Genomic DNA, 19152 nt, shown 5'->3' with positions numbered 1-19152 from the left:
CGCAGGTTGCTGAAGTCGGCGATAGGCCGCAGGTTGCTGAAGTCGGCACTAGGCCGCAGGTTGCTGAAGTCGGCGATAGGCCGCAGGTTGCTGAAGTCGGCGCTACGCCGCAGGTTCGCGTAAGTTGGCGCTACGCCGCATGTGTGATGAGTTCTCAGTTTCCCCCACAGCCAGGCCCCCATGAAAGGTAGGCTGTCGGAAGTACGCGTTGGTGAGTACCACAAAGTTGAAACAGTATTACGGTGTTGTGCTATAACCTTTGTATAAGTGTCTCTCCGTCATAAAGCGTAAGCAGCGCCACGTCCCGTGGGCTGTGTTGTGTGTTCTCTTACAGGAGCAAAGAAGAAGGGCCAGTCGTCTGGCGGAAGCAGAGTATATAGCTGGTGAGCATAAAGGTGTTTCGTGTGTGTTCGTGGTATATGTTGCCCCTCCCCCACTTCCCCTTTGGGCGTTTTCGTTCAGGGTCGCCCCTGGTGCTCCGCACCACTACGGGGGCACCCAGTCTGAGGCCACAAGTGCCAATGATGACCCTTCACTGAGCCCAGTGTAGGCCACCCCAGTATAGTGTGCCCCCCCCCATTCGTTTCAGGTGACCCAGGAAGTTCTTCTCCGTGTCTGAACGTGTGCCAGTATCGTCTGAGCTACCTCGACGGACTGAAGGTGGAGGACGGGAGGCGTGAGGTACGTAGGCCTGGTAAGTGAGCGATTCGAATTTTGTTCTCCAGGGCCCCACCCCCGTGCCTCTTACATTTGGCGTAGCCGGCAGGATCTGCGGATGACAGACACGATGTGGAGAACGCCACCAGAACAGATCCACCCCTTGGCATGTGAGGATAGAAGTAACTGGCCCGTCCTCGCGTCCACTGACCTACTACGGGCAGTGCAGCAAGCCGTAAAGCGTAACCGAGAGGAGCGCCGCCAGAAGAAGCGTCAGCAAGCCACCACCGACCCCTACCAGATGGGCCAGCAGACGGAAGAGTACCCCCGGCCACCCGCTGCTAGAGTGGATGTCGAGACGCAGCCGTTGGTCGCAGGAATCCATAGCGGCGGGCATTACTTCGCAACCAAGCCCCCGAGATCAACGATCCCCGTGGAACATAGGGATTGGCCCCGAGAGTGCCGCGACCACGCCGTCCATTCGGAGGGGCCACACTGGACCCAGCAGAGCTTGGACGAGCCCTGGTGCGCGCTCTGTGGAGAAGTGGACCATGAATCGCCAGATTGCCCACACGCCTCAGCCCGGGCGATTAGGAATTGGCGACAAGGGCAAGCCGAGAGGAAGGGAGCGTCGGACAGGCGCCAGGAGGAGCGTCGGATGCAGGAGGTCAACTGGTCTGCCTGTGACGACTATGACGGCGACCACAAGGGCTGCACCTGGGACGACGACCGGAGCGAAGGGGAGGTAGAGAGATGTACGGGCTGCGGCGATCCCGACCACGAACGGCCTGAGTGCCCCTGGCCTAGGGATGACCTATCCTCCAGCTGGACCGACCTGGAGAACCCCGACGACGATGGGTGGGAGACTATGGCATCTGATGAGGAGTCCAGTGTCTCCGACCAAATTATGGATATCCTTGAAGAATCCAACGACGACGAGTGGGAGACCATGTCATCAGATGAGGAACCCAGCGTTGCTGACCAACCTGCAGACAACCCGGATGACGACAACGGATGTGAGGATATGCCATCCGATGGGGAACCCAGTGTCCTAGAGAGCCGGAACCAGCTCCAGGAGGCCACCACCATCACCATGGAGGGTCTACCACCCACGGTGGTCCCCGAGGGGATAACACCCCCAGGCCAAAGGGGGAAGGTGAGTTTTCCCTCCACAGATGCAAGCGTGGATACACCGGATGGGGCACCTGAACAGGGGCCAATCGCAGGCCCCGACGCCGTGACCAGGGTGATGGCCAGCTTTGTGGGGACCACAAAGGAAAAAGCATGGAGGAATGTAGCAAGGGCCAGTGTACTTGTGCGGTCACTGGCCCTGCTACTGGCATGCGCGTCCCTCCTCACCTGGGACGCCCCGGCGCCAGCCCATGGGGCCGGAGGTAGCGCGGGCTTCGGGCGGTGCTGGGGACCGGACCTGGTCCGGTCTCCACCTGCCCAGCTGAATGCAGAGTTCGGCAGCGGGCGTGGGGACGGCGGTGCATATCCACCGCCGCTCCACGCGGGTGATGGCGGCGGGCCTGCATCCTCCGGGACGCAGACCCCGCCAATCGCCGCCCGGCATTTTGAATTTGGCGCCAGCCGCGAGCCAATCACGGCTCGTGAACTGGCAGCCAATCAGGAGTGGCGGCGGCGAGCCAATCCCGGCTCGCCGCGTCATAGCCCCGCCCCCCGGCACTGGCTTGTGTTAGCCAGCGCCGGGCGCGGGAGTTCAGTTCGGCGGCAGAGAGGGAGCGGAGAAGAGCTCCTGAAGAGTGAAGGAAGAAGACGGCGCCGGAAGTCCCGGAGGGCGGCGGTGGTTGCAAAAGAGCTGAGACACGCCGCCGCCCGCCGGGTGAAGTACAAGGAGCCGACCCCCGTCGGTGAAGACCTCGGAAGCCCTGGGCCAGCGGTGTGCAACGCAAAAGAGCTTGCACCGGCCACCGCTGCCCAGGTGAAGTTTCCACGAAGCCCGGAGGTGGTGGGAGCCATCCCGCCTCCGGCGAAGACAACGCGGTGGGCGTGGCCGGACCAGGCTTGGTCCAGCCGGGGCCCTTTGGACGGGTAAGTGCAGAAGCCCCCCCCCCTCCCCTAGACCACCAGGGATCGGGCATTAGGCCCGTGGGCATAGTCAGGCCCTTCCGGCCTGTGGGCATAAAGTCGGGCCCTCCCGGCCCGTGGGCATTTCTGGACGGGCCCTCCTGGCCCGTGGCACAGTTGAACGGGCATTAGGCCCGAGGGGGTAGTCAGGCCACCGGCCTGTGGCACCGGTAGGTGGGCACTAGGCCCGTGGGGCAAAACAGGCACTAGGCCTGAGCAACAGAGGGTGCAAGGCCCCATTACCCTCCACATAGGCAGCCATTGGTAGGGGGCCTCCAGGGCAAGGAAGCCCAACACAATTGTGTGTATCTACAGTCGGCGATAGGCCGCAGGTTGCTGAAGTCGGCACTAGGCCGCAGGTTGCTGAAGTCGGCGATAGGCCGCAGGTTGCTGAAGTCGGCACTAGGCCGCAGGTTGCTGAAGTCGGCGATAGGCCGCAGGTTGCTGAAGTCGGCACTAGGCCGCAGGTTGCTGAAGTCGGCGATAGGCCGCAGGTTGCTGAAGTCGGCACTAGGCCGCAGGTTGCTGAAGTCGGCGATAGGCCGCAGGTTGCTGAAGTCGGCGCTACGCCGCAGGTTCGCGTAAGTTGGCGCAAAGCCGCATGTGTGATGAGTTCTCAGTTTCCCCCACAGCCAGGCCCCCATGAAAGGTAGGCTGTCGGAAGTACGCGTTGGTGAGTACCACAAAGTTGAAACAGTATTACGGTGTTGTGCTATAACGTTTGTATAAGTGTCTCTCCGTCATAAAGCGTAAGCAGCGCCACGTCCCGTGGGCTGTGTTGTGTGTTCTCTTACAGGAGCAAAGAAGAAGGGCCAGTCGTCTGGCGGAAGCAGAGTATATAGCTGGTGAGCATAAAGGTGTTTCGTGTGTGTTCGTGGTATATGTTGCCCCTCCCCCACTTCCCCTTTGGGCGTTTTCGTTCAGGGTCGCCCCTGGTGCTCCGCACCACTACGGGGGCACCCAGTCTGAGGCCACAAGTGCCAATGATGACCCTTCACTGAGCCCAGTGTAGGCCACCACAGTATAGTGTGCCCCCCCCCCCCCCATTCGTTTCAGGTGACCCAGGAAGTTCTTCTCCGTGTCTGAACGTGTGCCAGTATCGTCTGAGCTACCTCGACGGACTGAAGGTGGAGGACGGGAGGCGTGAGGTACGTAGGCCTGGTAAGTGAGCGATTCGAATTTTGTTCTCCAGGGCCCCACCCCCGTGCCTCTTACATTGGTACGGTATTATATTCACTCCTCGTTTGCGGAGGAGAAACATCATCTCTGCCATTACCTTGGTGAACACCCTCGGTGCCGTGGAGAGGCCAAATGGCAGGGCCTGGAATTGGTAGTGACAGTCCTGTAATGCAAACCTTAGATAAGCCTGATGAGGCGGCCAAATCGGAATGTGAAGGTATGCATCCTTGATATCCAGAGACACCAGGAATTCCCCCTCCTCTAGACCTGAGATCACCGCTCTCAGAGACTCCATCTTGAACTTGAACACCCGTAAGTATAGGTTCAGTAACTTGAATTTTAAAATGGGCCTTAACGAACCGTCCGGTTTCGGTACCACAGACAGGTTTTGCAGCTGAAGTGGAACTGGAACAATGACCTGAGTCTGTACCAGTTTTTTAATTGCTTCCTGTAAAGTCAGACTTGCTTCTTGAGAAGCTGGTAAGCCTGATTTGAAGAATCTGTGAGGTAGGAGTTACTGAAACTCCAGTCTGTAGCCCTCGGCGATAAGATCTTTGACCCAGGGATCCTGGCATGATGTTGCCCATATGTGACTATTCTAATCAAGCTCCCACCTGCCTGTCTCCCAGGCAGTGCGGTCCACCATCATGCTGTAAGCTTTGAGAAAGCAGAACCGGAGTTCTGTTCCTGTGAACCTTCAGTTGCTTGTTTTCTGGGTTTACCTCTATTGCCTTTGACGGCTGTAGAAGAACCTTTGGTTTTACTTTTAAGTTTGGCTGACCGAAAGGACTGTAGAGTTGGAGCAGAGTAAGTCTTCCTAGCTGGGGGGGGGGCTGCGGAAGGAAGGTATGTAGACTTACCCGCCGTAACCTTGGATATCCACGTATCCAGTTCAGCTCCAAACAGGGCCTCACCTGTGAATGGTAGACTTTCCACGCCTTTCCTGGAATCTGCATCCTTAGTCCACTGGTGTAGCCACAAGCCCCTGCATGCTGACACTGCCATGGTAGTGGTGTGTGCGTTGAGCAAGCCAATTTCTTTTACGGCCTCCACCATAAAATTTGCAGAGTCCTGTATATGCTGTAGGAGTAAAATTATCTCCCCCCTGGATAAGGAATCTAACCCGTTAATTAGATTACCTGACCATTTAGCAATGGCCCGAGTGATCTATGCACAAGCAATAGTGGGTCTCTTGGCCACCCCAGCAGCTGTGTACAGGGATTTGAGAGTGGTCTCAATTTTGCGGTCAGCAGCGTCCTTTACGGAGGCTGCCCCAGGGACCGGTAAGGGGTCTGGGACTCCAGGTCGACAACAAAAAGGTCGACACACCTTAGGTCGACACCAATTGGTCGACATGCCTTAGGTCGACATGGACAAAAGGTCGACAGGAACAAGGTCGACATGAGTTTTTTTTTTTTTTTTTATGTCGTTTTCTTCGTAGAGTGACCGGGAACCCCAATTAGTGCACCGCTTCACTCGCCATGCTTCGGGCATGGTGCCTTCGCTCCGCTCCACTTGGCACAGATTACACTGACACCCAGTGCATGAAACCCCTGGCAACGAGCATGACACCCAGTGCATGAAACACCTGGCAACGGGCATGACACCCTGAGCATGAAAACTCCTGGCACCGTGCATGGAACCAAGAGCATGAAACCCCTGGCAACGAGCAGGTAATTTAAAAGTAATTAGAAGCCTTACTGTAGGACTTAATGTGTAATGGGCATTACGGTGTGTGGCATAATGTATCACGGACATTGCGGTGTGTGTCAGAATGTGTCACAGGCATTACGGTGTGTGGCATACTATATCACGGGCATTGTGGTATGTGGTATAATGTCTCAGGGGCATTGCAGTGTGGCATAGGGTATAACGGGCATTGCGGTATGTGTCACAGGCATTACGGTGTATGGTATACTATATCACGGGCATTGTGATATGTGGTATAATGTCTCAGGGTCATTGCAGTGTGTGGCATAATGTATCACGGACATTGCTGTGTGTGTCATAATGTGTCAGGCATTACGGTGTGTTGTATACTATATCACGGGCATTGTGGTATGTGGTATAATGTCTCAGGGTCATTGCAGTGTGGCATAATGTATAACGGGCATTGCGGTATGTGTCAGGCATTACTGTGTGTTGTATACTATATCACGGGCATTGTGGTATGTGGTATAATGTCTCAGGGTCATTGCAGTGTGTGTCATAATGTGTCACAGGCATTGTATGTGCTATAATGTATCAGGGGCATTGCAGTGTGTAGCATAATGTATAACGGGCATTGCGATTCCTGTTGTCATGTGTCACAGGCATTACGGTGTGTGGCATAATGTGTCACAGGCATTACGGTGTGTGGCATAATGTGTTGGGGGCATTATGGTGTGTGCATATTGTGTCATGTGCATTATTGTGTGTGGAATAATGTCTAAGGGCCATTGCAGTATGTGGCATAATGTATACTGGGCATTACTATAAGGAGGAAAAATGACAAATAATGTAAGGGGCATGAATCAGGATTATTTTTCTTTCCTGTGGTGGCTAATGTCTGGGCGTGCAGGTTGCAAAACTGGGGTATAAGGAAGTCTTTTCCTGCAATACCACGCCCCTTTATGCAAAGCCACGCCCATTACAACGAAACCACGCCCCCTTTTTGCGGCGCGCGCGCATACTTGTCCCTTTAATAGTGCCAATTATGGGGGGGGGGGCCGAAGAATTTTTTGGCTTGGGGAGAAAAACTTCTAGTTACGCCACTGGTTTTAGCATACCTCCCAACTGTCCCGATTTTCGCGGGACAGTCCCGTTTTTTGGGGACTGTCCCGCTGTCCCACCCGCGGGCCGCAGTGTCCCGCGGTGGGGGGGGGGGCAGTTGGGAGTCTGTCTCTCGCTGCCCTGCTTAGCAGAGCAGCGGAGAATAGACGCTGTGCGCATGCGCACAGCGTCTATTCATTGGAGACAGAGGGAGAGGGGGCATGCCAGCGGCTCACAGAGCGCTGGGCATGCCCCTTCAGTGACGAAAACAGGGGGCGTGGCTCGCGACCGCGGGTCCTCCGTGAAGCCACGCCCCCTTTTCAGAGGTCACGCCTCCTTTTCGGGAGCGCGCGCGACTTCGCCGCGCATATGTCCCTCTTCACAGAAGACAAAAGTTGGGAGGTATGGTTTTACCACAGGTGATGACAATCATAAATTGAGAGATAAGTCCAAGAGCAGAGCATTCTGTCCCTCCTGGAGAAGGTCATGTTGGGAAGTATGCATGAATAAGAATTGAATAAGAAGCTGCAGCATTAATAAGAAGTGAATAAGCAGCTGACTGAATAAGAAGCGAACTTCAGTCTCTTGTGTCTCTGTCCTGACTGAGCTCTCTGCAGTGTATACAACCCTGGCCCTGGGTGTGCACTCTGCACTGTACTGTAGGTGGAACTTTGTGTGGCCCAATGTGAAGGCAGATTACAATGAGAGCAGTAGTTTACCAATCAGCTGAAAGCTCACAGTCACAGTGTGAATGCAGGATTCTGCCTTGTGCCCTGTGAGTGTGTGTTCCCCTCCTGTCTGCAGCTCGGTCCTGTGCGTGTCCTGCTGTGTGTGACTGCTGGCACACACTCCTATACTCTGCCTTCATGAGCTGTGAGGTGAGTATCTCTCTCCTTCCTCGCTGTCTTCTGCAATGTAACTCTGCAGAGTCAGCTCTCACGTGTTACAGAACACAGACGTACACATGATGTAACACTGATACTTGTGCTGCATGTGAGTGTGCATTACAATAGATAGAGGAAGTGCTGCGTGTCTGTGTGTGTCATTTGTACTGGGTAGTTTTAGCTTGCTGGCCTTGCTGTATTACTATGACATATTTGTATATTACGTTGTAACATACAGTATGTGTGTGATATATATACTGTGTGTATGTGTATATATATATATATATATATATATATATATATAACTTACCATACTACCCCTTTAAACCGTGAATTACACCGGTTCTGTGGCTGGCTGATTTCAAGCCTGCACTTCACCTGGTTTCAATCAGCCACAGAACCTTTGTAATCCATACAAAGTATGGTAAATATATACTGTATATGTACAGTACTGTGCAAAAGCTTTAGGCAGGTGTGAAAAAGATGCTGCAAAGTAAGAATGCTTTTAAACAAAAGTGTTAATTTTTATCAATTAACAAAATGCAAAGTGAAATGAAGAGAAATCTCAAATCTATGGGCTAGAAGGTGCTAGATAAATGAGAAGTAGAATCTGGTTGCTATGGGCAACATCTCATCTTAAATAGAACTCCCATTTTAGTAAATTTACCCCATGGTGTTTAGAGTTCCAGCTACTTCTGGGGTTCCACTTGGAAATCTCCTTGTGTATCCCTGTGACTTGGCTGCAATCTTTCCAGTGCATTGTCTGATACTGCTACCGCAGTCCTGCAGGCAGCAACACTTTGCTTCAATTCCTGCACTGCTCCAGCAGTCCTGCAATATCTCCTGTGAATTATCTTTCACTAGTTCAGTAATCCTGCAGCATCATCTGTGCTTTTCACTTGCTGTACAGTTACAGTGTGTTATATACCTTCTGCTACTGACTCTAGTTAGCGGCCATATCTACTTCTCTCCATAATCTCAGCCTGTGCTAGTCTGGGGGGCCGCATCCTGCAAGCTTTGTTCCATTAAGTCCATCCTGTCTTTCAGTGGTTCTCGGTGAGCACCAGTAGTCTCTGACTCTGCACCTCCAGACCAGCAGCTCTAAACAGGATAGATTGGGACAGGAGTCCACTAGAAAGTACCCCAGTGTCATTAATTACTACTGTAGTACTTCCTCTCTGTATTACTACTGTAGTACTTCCTATTTACATCTCCCATTACAACCAATTAAATAAAGACCCCTTTTTTTTTTTTTTATGTTGGACAATTATAAGTTCTGGTTAAGCTTGGAACCCTCTTTATCCTGAGCATCCTTTACCATAACTTACCTCTGCTGCTGTAAATCGTCCTCTTATATTAACACCCATTGTGTCTCCGCAGCCATACCCTCATTTACATATCGCATACATCCACACTCAGATTGTACTTTATTATGAATCAGTCCGCGGGCCAACAGCGGGTTATTTACATATCACATACATCCACACTCAGATTGTACTTTATTATGAATCAGTCCGCGGGCCAACAGCAGGTTATTTACATATCACATACAATCATCCACACTCAGATTGTACTTTATTATGAATCGGTCCATGGGCCAACAGCGGGGTTGCATCAGTAACCTGGGGATTCCTCCCCTGCAGCCTCCAGCACTGCAGCACTCTCCTGCCTTTCTCTGATTTGTTAAGAATATAAGCCAAGAAACTTTTTGAAGTGCTTTGTTTTTTTGTGTATCATGGCATATAGAGTGTACATCCAAGAATAAAGGGATGTTAAGAATTCAAATTGACCCAGAGAAGTATCATTGCAACCTGCTTTGACTTTTCACTAATCTATGTGTATATTTAAAGGTGGTGGTGTTGTACTTTGCCAAGAGTTGTGAGCTGGCAGGTGCCCGTTCGGAGAACATAATTGTGCCTCAGCAAATTACCTCTAGACAGCTCTGGGAGAAGATAGCTGATCTCCATCCCAGGTACTGTACCGATCATATCACATTGTGTACATACAGTCAGTGGTGTCGAGAGAGGGGGGAGAGGGTACAAATTACCCAGGTTTGATGGAGGGGCCCATCCCCCTTACATGGCAGCAGTAGCTGCAGCTCTTATCCTCGGCCCAGCACAAGCTGCTGTGTGCTGGGCTGCAGTGTGGCCATTGAGGCACTTAAAATACAATTTTTTTCGGTACTTTCTCTAAGGGTGCATGACCACGCCTGCTGTAATTAGGCCACTCCCCCTGAGAAGTACCTGGTCCCGGCCAGGCTCTCTATTGCCCTGCATACAGTATTGGCTGGGGCTGTCCTTGGGATTAAATGTTTTTTTCTGTGTTCTCCAAACAATGGAACCCACTCTCCAGTTTAGATAACAGAGAATATCTTTCAGACACTGGCATCTGCTGCAAAATGCTTTCAATAACTACAACAGACTGTAACACTTTAGAAAGCATACCAGTATTAAACAAGAGACAAGCTACATATAACATTGAGCCGCAGTGGTTCGCATTGCTGCTGTATAGCACTAGGGTCAGGGCCGTTTCTTGGGGCAGGCGAGCAGTGCAACCGCACTGGGCACCCGCCGCGGCACTAACTGTGGCTCCCTGCTTCCCCCTCCTATTTCTCCCCGAGTAACCCGCTCGGGGGGCGGAGTTTCACGGAATGACACGGTTGCGTCGTTAGTCGTTACGTCACGACGCAACCCCGTCACTCCGCGAAACTCCCCCCCACCGAACGGAGTACAGAGGGGGATCCAGGTTAGGAAGAGGGAAAGGCCGGCGCGAGGAGCGACTGGTGAGGCGGGCCGAAGAGCGGTAATCGCCTCTGTAAGTATTCTCTCTCTCTCTCTCAATGTGTAAAATGGGGACACCTGCCGTAATGTGTGAAATGGGGACTCTTGCCTGCCGTAGTGTGGGGATTTAATGTATCAAGGGCATTGCGGTGTGTGGCATAATATGGTGCAGGGGGCATTACTGTGTGGGGCTTAATATGGTAGAATTTTTTTTTCCTGTGGTGGTCGTGATCTGTTGGAGCAGGGACAAAAACTGGATTGTGAGGTAGTCTTTTCAGACGAGGCCATGCCCATTTAAATGAGGCCACACCCATTTAGATGAGGCCACGCGCGCAAGTTTTTTTTTTAATCTAGGTGTGTGTGGGGGGGCACATTTTTTATGTCATGGGGGGCGCATTTTTAAATCTCGCACTGGGAGCCAAATTGGCTAGAAACAGCCCTGACTAGGGTCATGTGTTCTATCTGTTTGGGGCACATGGAAGTTTCTTCCAGGATCACCAGTTTCCCCCTTTGGAACAAGATCTGCTCCAGTGGGCCACGGACTGTTATAAGTGATACACCATTCTCTGTACGCGTTGGGTATGGTATGCTGGTGGCCGGGATCCCGACGGTCAACAAACCAACACCGGGATCCTGGCCGCCAGAATGGTGGCAGAGGGGGCAAGCGCAATGAAGCCCCTTGCAGGCTCGCTGCGCTCACCACAGGTTCTATTCAAACTCTATGGGTGTCATGGACACCCACGAGTGGGAATAACCCCTGTTAGCTGGGATTCCAGCTGTCGGCATTATCAGTGGTCGGGATTCTGGTGTCAGTATCCTGACCGCCGGGAATCCGACTGTCGGCAATGTAACCGCATCCCCTCTGTACATGGGGTTATAATAATGACTGAAAATAATCAAATGTCACCATGCCCTAACATGTATCGATCTGCTTCTGTGCTTTAACAAATAAATAAATCAAATGAAATCTCTTTATTAAGCACCATAATGGTACATGGCGTACACATGAAGATAACAAAAGAACGTGTTAGACACATTAAAGAAATAAATGCAGGTGTTAAATACTGCTGTGAAATGTGGACAGACCCATTGTAAAATCCATGCCCAATTCACAGATACAGCCAGCATCTGATGAGCACCACTGTCTCTATCTGCTCACCTCAGTGGTGCAAATAGAAATATTTTCTTAGTGGTACTGAGTGCCGAAAAATGGGCGTAGTCATGTGTTGTGAGGGGGCGTGGCCACATGTCACTAGTGGGAGTGGCTACATGACACTAGCGGACAACACAGACCCTTTTCTTTGGACTCTGGGGACAAGGCTAGAAATATATAGTAATGCCTCCAGCACAATAAATACATATAGTAATGCCCCCAATTTGATAACTATATAGTAATGCCTCCAGGATGCTTTGGTGAGCTTTATAATTGTGGTAATGGCAGTCAAGTGTGCAAAGTGTGTGGCAGGTGGAACTGGGTACCCGCTGCCAAACTCTTAAGGGTACTCCGTACCCGCATGCTTGGACCACTGGCTCACCTTATGCTCCATAACTTGATGATAACTGTATTGTCACCTTATACTGATTGTGCATTTGTGGCTGCATCAGAACACTGTCGTACAGCACTGAGACTGTTAGGACAGGCGCTTTGCAATGTCTCTCCCCCCATTCCCCCGGACTGCCAGAGACTCATCCTGACCTTGTGCGTGGCGTGTCCGTGCGTCTTCAGCTCCGTCCTCCATGCTGGAAGGATGTGCAGCAATCCATGAAAGAGGGATTTGTATTTATTTTTAAGATAAATGACTGAGGCAGGCTATAAGGTAAAGCTTGGTCATTTCCACTGGTTTGTTTTTTTACAATGCTATTAATGATGTATAATGCTGCAGAGCTTCTACAAGGTCATATGACCACCATGGCAACCACAGATACATGGCATTTGTAGGTGGAGATGTATCATTGTAAATCCTGATTGGTTGCTATGGGCAACTTCTCCACTTGCCCTCTTTAGAAGGTCTGTTACATTTCCTTTTGTAGTGAGCAGTGAAGCTTTGGAATGCTCCTCTGAGCTCTAACTGTGCTGTAAAATGCACAACCACCTCCCCATTCCTACTCTCCCTTCAGCCATGATATGCTGAGAGCTCTGAGTCTGTGTATTTGCTATAGGCAGCCATACTGGTGTACTTGGTACCAGTATATGATATAGAAGTAACACAGTGCCAGGTCAGTACATAAGGTCACCGCAATGAGGATAAATAGCTTTCCGTACAAGAGCTCTAACTTTTGTGATATCAGGTATATGACATGGAGGATACGGGTGCTACTAATACCAAATATACCAGGAATAGTAAAGCTGTTTTTTTACCGTATAGAAAACACAAATACACAAGTAAGCAGTCCTGTGTGAGATCATTAATGTACCTGTACTTACAGTAATGAACATGTACTGTAACCAGACTTAAAATATTTCTCTAACGTCCTAGTGGATGCTGGGGACTCCGTCAGGACCATGGGGAATAGCGGGCTCCGCAGGAGACAGGGCACATCTAAAAAAGCTTTTAGGTCACATGGTGTGTACTGGCTCCTCCCCCCATGACCCTCCTCCAAGCCTCAGTTAGGTTTTTGTGCCCGTCCGAGAAGGGTGCAATCTAGGTGGCTCTCTTAAAGAGCTGTTTAGAAAAGTTTTTTTTTAGGTTTCATTCAGTGATTCCTGCTGGCAACAGGATCACTGCAACGAGGGACTTAGGGGAGAGATCTCCAACTCACCTGCGTGCAGGATGGATTGGGATCTTAGGCTACTGGACACTGAGCTCCAGAGGGAGTCGGAACACAGGTCAGCCTGGGGTTCGTCCCGGAGCCGCGCCGCCGATCCCCCTTACAGACGCTGAAGAAGACGGCAGAACGGAGGTCCGGAAACAGGCGGCAGAAGACTTCACAGTCTTCATGAAGGTAGCGCACAGCACTGCAGCTGTGCGCCATTGTTGTCACACGGCTCACTGACCTAGTCACGGAGGGTGCAGGGCGCTGCTGGGGGCGCCCTGGGCAGCAATATAAGTACCTTATTGGCAAAATAAATACATCACATATAGCCATTAAGGCTATATGTATGTATTTTAACCCAGGCCAGTTCTTAAAAACCGGGAGAAAAAGCCCGCCGAAAAGGGGGCGGAGCTTATTCTCCTCAGCACACAGCGCCATTTTCCCTCACAGAAAGGCTGAGGGGAAGGCTCCCATGCTCTCCCCTGCACTGCACTACAGAAACAGGGTTAAAACAGAGAGGGGGGGCACTGATTTGGCGATATAAATATATATTAAATGCTATAAGGGAGGAACACTTTTATAAAGGTTGTCCCTGTATAATTATAGCATTTTGGTGTGTGCTGGCAAACTCTCCCTCTGTCTCCCCAAAGGGCTAGTGGGTCCTGTCCTCTATCAGAGCATTCCCTGTGTGTGTGCTGTATGTCGGTACGTGTGTGTCGACATGTATGAGGAAAATGTTGGTGAGGAGGCGGAGCAAATTGCCTGTAATGGTGATGTCACTCTCTAGGGAGTCGACACCGGAATGGATGGCTTACTTGTGGAAGTACGTGATCATGTCAACACGCTGCGAGCCGGTTGACGACATGAGACGACCGGCAAACAAATTAGTACCTGTCCAGGCGTCTCAGACACCGTCAGGGGCTTGTAAAAACGCCCATTTACCTCACGGACACTGACTCCAGTGTCGACGGTGAAGAAACAAACGTATTTTCCTTTAGGGCCACACGTTACATGTTAAGGGCATGAAGGAGGTGTTACATATTTCTGATACTACAAGTACCACAAATAAGGGTATTTTGTAGGGTGTGAATAAACTACTTGTAGTTTTGCCTGAATCAGATAAATTAAATGAAGTGTGTGATGATACGTGGGGTTCCTCCGATAGAAAGTTATGGGCGGTATACCCTTTCCCGCCAGAAGTAAGGGCGAGTTGGGAAACACACCTTAGGGTGGATAAGGCGCTCACACGCTTATAAAAACAAGTGGCGTTACCGTCTCCAGATATGGCCGCCCTCAAGGAGCCAGCTGATAGGAAGCTGAAAAATAGCCTAAGAAGTATATACACACATACTGGTGTTATACTACGACCAGCAATCGCCTCAGACTGGATGTGCAGCGCTGAGGGGGCTTGGTCGGATTTCCTGACTGAAAATTTTGATACCCTTGACAGGGACAAGATTTTATTGTCTATAGAGCATTTTAAGGATGCATTTCTATATATGCGTGATGCGCAGAGGGATATTTGCATTCTGGCATCAAGAGTAAATGTGATGTCCATATCTGCCAGACGAAGACACGACAGTGGTCAGGTGAGGCAGATTCCAGACGGCACATGGAAGTATTGCCGTATAAAGGGGCGGTCCATCGGACCTGGTGGCCATGGCAACAGCTGAAAAATCCACTTTTTGTTCCCCGAGTCACATCTCAGCAGAAAAGGACACAGTCTTTTCAGTCTCAGTCCTTTCGTCCCCATACGGGCAGGCGGGCAAAGGCCAGTCATATCTGCCCAGGGGTAGAGGAACGGGAAGAAGACTGCAGCAAGCAGCCCATTCCCAGAAACAGAAGCCCTTCACAGCTTCTGCCAAGTCCGCAGCATGACGCTGGGGCAGTACAAGCGGACTCAGGTGCGGTAGGGGGTCATCTCAAGAGTTTCAGCACGCAGTGGGCTCACTCGCAAGGGGACTCCTGGATCCTACATGTAGTATCCCAGGTGTACATTGGAAATTCGAGACGTCTCCTCCTCACAAGTTCCGGAAGTCTGTTTTACCAACGTCTACCTCCGACAGGGAGGCAGTATTGGAAACAATTCACAGGATGTATTCCCAGCAGGTGATAATCAAAGTACCCCTCCTACAACAAGGGAGGGGGTATTATTCCAGACTATATTGTGGTACTGAAGCCAAACGGCTCGGTGAGATCTGAAATATTTGAACACTTACATACAAGCGTTCAAATCAAGATGGAGTCACTCAGAGCAGTGATAGCGAACCAGGAAGAAGGGGACGAGATGGTGTCACTGGATATCAGGGACATTTACCTACATGTCCAAATTTGCCCTTCTCACCAAGGGTACTTCAGGTTCGTGGTACAGAACTGTCACTATCAGTTCAGACGCTGCCGTTTGGATTGTCCACGGCGCCCCGGGTCTTTACCAAGGTAATGGCCGAAATGATGATTCTTCTTAAAAGAAACTTGGACGCTTTCCTGATAAGGGCAAGGTCCAGAGAACAGTTGGAGGTCGGAGTAGCACTATCTTTAATAGTTCTACGACAGCACGAGTGGATTCTAAATATTCCAAAATCGTAGCTTTTCCGAGGACACGTCTACTGTTCCTAGGGATGATTCTGGACACAGTCCAGAAAAAGGTGTTTCTCCCAGAGGAGAAAGCCAGGGAGTTATCCGAGCTAATCGGGATCCTCCTAAAACCAGGAAAAGTGTCAGTGCATCATTGCACAAGAGTCCTGGTAAAAATGGTGGCTTATTACGAAGCAATTCCATTCGGCAGATTTCACGCAAGAACTCTTCAGTGGGATCTGCTGGACAAATGGTCCGGATCGCATCTTCAGATGCATCAGCGGATAAGATTGGATGCTGGTGACCACGGAGGCCAGCCTGAGAGGCTGGGGAGCAGTCACACATGGAAAAAATTTCCAGGAAAGTGTGATCAAGTCTGGAGAATTCTCTCCACATAGATGGAGCTAAGAGCAAAATTATAAGGCTCTAAACTTAGCAAGACCTCTGCTTCAAGGTCAGCCGGTATTGATCCAGTGGGATAACATCACGGCAGTCGCCCACGTAAACGGAAAGGGCGACACAAGAAGCTGGAGGGCAGTGGAAAAAACTGCAAGGATTTTTCGCTAGGCGGAAAATCATGTGATAGCACTGTCAGCAGTGTTCTCTCCGGGAGTGGACGACTGGGAAGCAGACTTCCTCAGCAGGCATGACCTCCACCTGGGAGAGTGGGAACTTCATAGGGAAGTTTTTCCGCATGATTGTGAGCCATTGGCAAAGACCAAAGGTGGAAATGATGGCGTCCCGCCCGAACAAAAAACGGGACAGGTATTGCGCCAGGTCATGAGACCTTCAGGCGATAGCTGTGGATGTCCTGGTAACACCGTGGGTGTAACAGTCGGTGTATGTGTTCCCTCCTCTGCTTCTCATAACCAAGGTATTGAGAATTATAAGACATAGAGGAGTATGAACTATACTCGTGACTCCGGATTGGCCAAGAGGGACTTGGTACCCGGAACTTCAAGAGATGCTCACAGAGGACTAAGGGCCTGGGGAGCTAAGAAGGGACTTGCTTCAGCAGGTACCATGTCTATTCCAAGACTTACCGCGGCTGCGTTTGACGGCATGGCGGTTGAATGCCGGATCCTGAAGGAAAAAGGCATTCCATAAGAGGTCATACCTACCCTGGTCAAAGCCAGGAAGGAGGTGACCGCACAACGTCATCACCACATGTGGTGAAAATATGTTGCGTGGGTGAGGCCAGGAAGGCCCCACGAAGAAAATTCAACTAGGTCGAATTCTACACTTCCTGGAAACAGGAGTGTTTTGAGCCTAAAATTGGGGTTCTTTAAGGTTTTAAGTTTCGGCCCTGTAGAATTTCTTCCGAAAAGAATTGACTTCAGTTCCTGAAGTCCAGATTGTCAAGGGAGTATTGCATATACACCCCTTTTTGTGCCTCTAGTGGCACCGTGGGATCTCAACATAGTGTTGGGATTCCTTAAAATCATATTGGTTTGAACCGCTCAAATCTGTGGATTTGAAATATATCACATGGAAAGTGAACATGCTGTTGACCAATATCTCACATGGACAGTGACCATGCTGTTGGTCCTGGCCTCGGCCAGGCGATTGTCAGAATGGGCGGCTTTGTCTTACAAAAGCCCATATTTAAATTTCCATTCGGACAGGGCAGAACTGGGACTCGTCTCCAGTTTTCTTCCTAAGGGGGTGTCAGGTTTTTCACCTGAAACAACCTATTATGGTGCCTGCGGCTTCTAGGGACTTGGAGGACTCCAGGTTAATAGACGTTGTCAGGACCCTAAAAATATATATATATATATATATAGTTTAGGACGGCTGGAGTCAGAAAGTCTGACTTGCTGTTTATATTGTATGCACCCAACAAGATGGGTGCTCCTGCGTCTAAACAGACGATTGCACGTTGGATCTGTAGCACAATCCAACTTGCACATTCTGTGGCAGGCGTGCCACAGCCTAAATCTGTAAAGGCCCACTCCACTAGGAAAGTGGGCGCATCTTGGGCGGCTGCCCGAGGGGTCTCGGCATTACAACTTTGCCGAGCAGCTACGTGGTCAGGGGAGAACACGTTTGTAAAATTTTACAAATTTGATACTCTGGCTAAGGAGGACCTGGAGTTCTCTCATTCGGTGCTGCAGAGTCATCCGCACTCTCCCGCCCGTTTGGGAGCTTTGGTATAATCCCCATGGTCCTGACGGAGTCCCCAGCATCCACTAGGACGTTAGAGAAAATAAGAATTTACTTACCGATAATTCTATTTCTCGTAGTCCGTAGTGGATGCTGGGCGCCCATCCCAAGTGCGGATTGTCTGCAATGCTTGTACATAGTTATTGTTACAAAAATCGGGTTATTCTTGTTGTGAGCCATCTTTTCAGAGGCTACTTCGTTTTGTTATCATACTGTTAACTGGGTTCAGATCACAAGTGGTACGGTGTGATTGGTGTGGCTGGTATGAGTCTTACCCGGGATTCAAGATCCTTCCTTATTGTGTACGCTCGTCCGGGCACAGTACCTAACTGAGGCTTGGAGGAGGGTCATGGGGGGAGGAGCCAGTACACACCATGTGACCTAAAAGCTTTTTTAGATGTGCCCTGTCTCCTGCGGAGCCCGCTATTCCCCATGGTCCTGACGGAGTCCCCAGCATCCACTACGGACTACGAGAAATAGAATTATCGGTAAGTAAATTCTTATTTTTTTTCCTTTAGGCTCCACGTCCTAGAAGATAACATCGTCTTCGCTGTCTGTCAGGAATATGTTCCCATTGGTGATGAAGTCCTAACGCTACATCCTGGAGACGAGGTTGCAGTCATCCCGCCCATTAGTGGTGGATAACGGCTTAAATTAAGGTATGGGATGCATGATGTGGAGCTAAAACTTGCTTTATAAGAGGAGCATGGAAGAAATGCCAGACACAGGCTGGTAAAGGAAGACTTGAGCTCTGTTAGACTGGTTGGAATCCTACCAATATATTGGGATGTAGTCAAAAGGTCAGCATTTATAATGTAGATACCACAATGAATAGGCTGCGGGGGTGGGAGGAGGGGGTTAGAGTTAGGTTGGGGGGGGGGGAAGGTAGGGTACAAATACTCACTAGACTGCTTCAGCATCAGGGGTGATGATCCAGAATACCCTGTTGAGGCTTCCAGGCGAAGGTAAGTTACTGCTGGGCCACCACAGGCGAAATATCAACAGTCTAACATCTCGGCATTTCATCACTGTCTACATGATGAATGTCAGTGTTTCGTACCCATCCCTTTTTCTTCACAAGTCGCAGGAATTTTATTCTCTGTTGTAGTTAAGAGGTTGCTGGAGAAGTAATGTCATTATTATTATTTATTTTCTCTGACGTCCTAGTGGATGCTGGGACTCCGTCAGGACCATGGGGAATAGCGGCTCCGCAGGAGACAGGGCACAAAATTTAAAAGTTTGACCACTAGGTGGTGTGTACTGGCTCCTCCCCCCATGACCCTCCTCCAAGCCTCAGTTAGGTTTTTGTGCCCGTCCGA

At 50.4% G+C, this 19152-nt stretch overlaps 1 protein-coding gene across 1 annotated transcript; it reads left to right on the top strand.

Moving 5' to 3' along the window:
• The first annotated feature begins 7477 nt into the window (after positions 1-7477).
• LOC135056574 (molybdopterin synthase sulfur carrier subunit-like) lies at positions 7478-18478 on the top strand. Its single transcript, XM_063961921.1, has 3 exons — positions 7478-7556; positions 9413-9534; positions 18352-18478. Exons 1-3 carry the CDS (start codon positions 7545-7547, stop codon positions 18476-18478), a joined length of 261 nt encoding a protein of 86 aa, XP_063817991.1. The 5' UTR covers positions 7478-7544.
• Positions 18479-19152: the final 674 nt, after the last annotated feature.

This window comes from Pseudophryne corroboree, chromosome 1 (assembly GCF_028390025.1).
Source record: "Pseudophryne corroboree isolate aPseCor3 chromosome 1, aPseCor3.hap2, whole genome shotgun sequence".
NCBI classification, from domain to species: domain Eukaryota; kingdom Metazoa; phylum Chordata; class Amphibia; order Anura; family Myobatrachidae; genus Pseudophryne; species Pseudophryne corroboree.
Note: the sequence above shows the minus strand (reverse complement) of the source record. Positions and strands in the feature narration are given on the sequence as shown.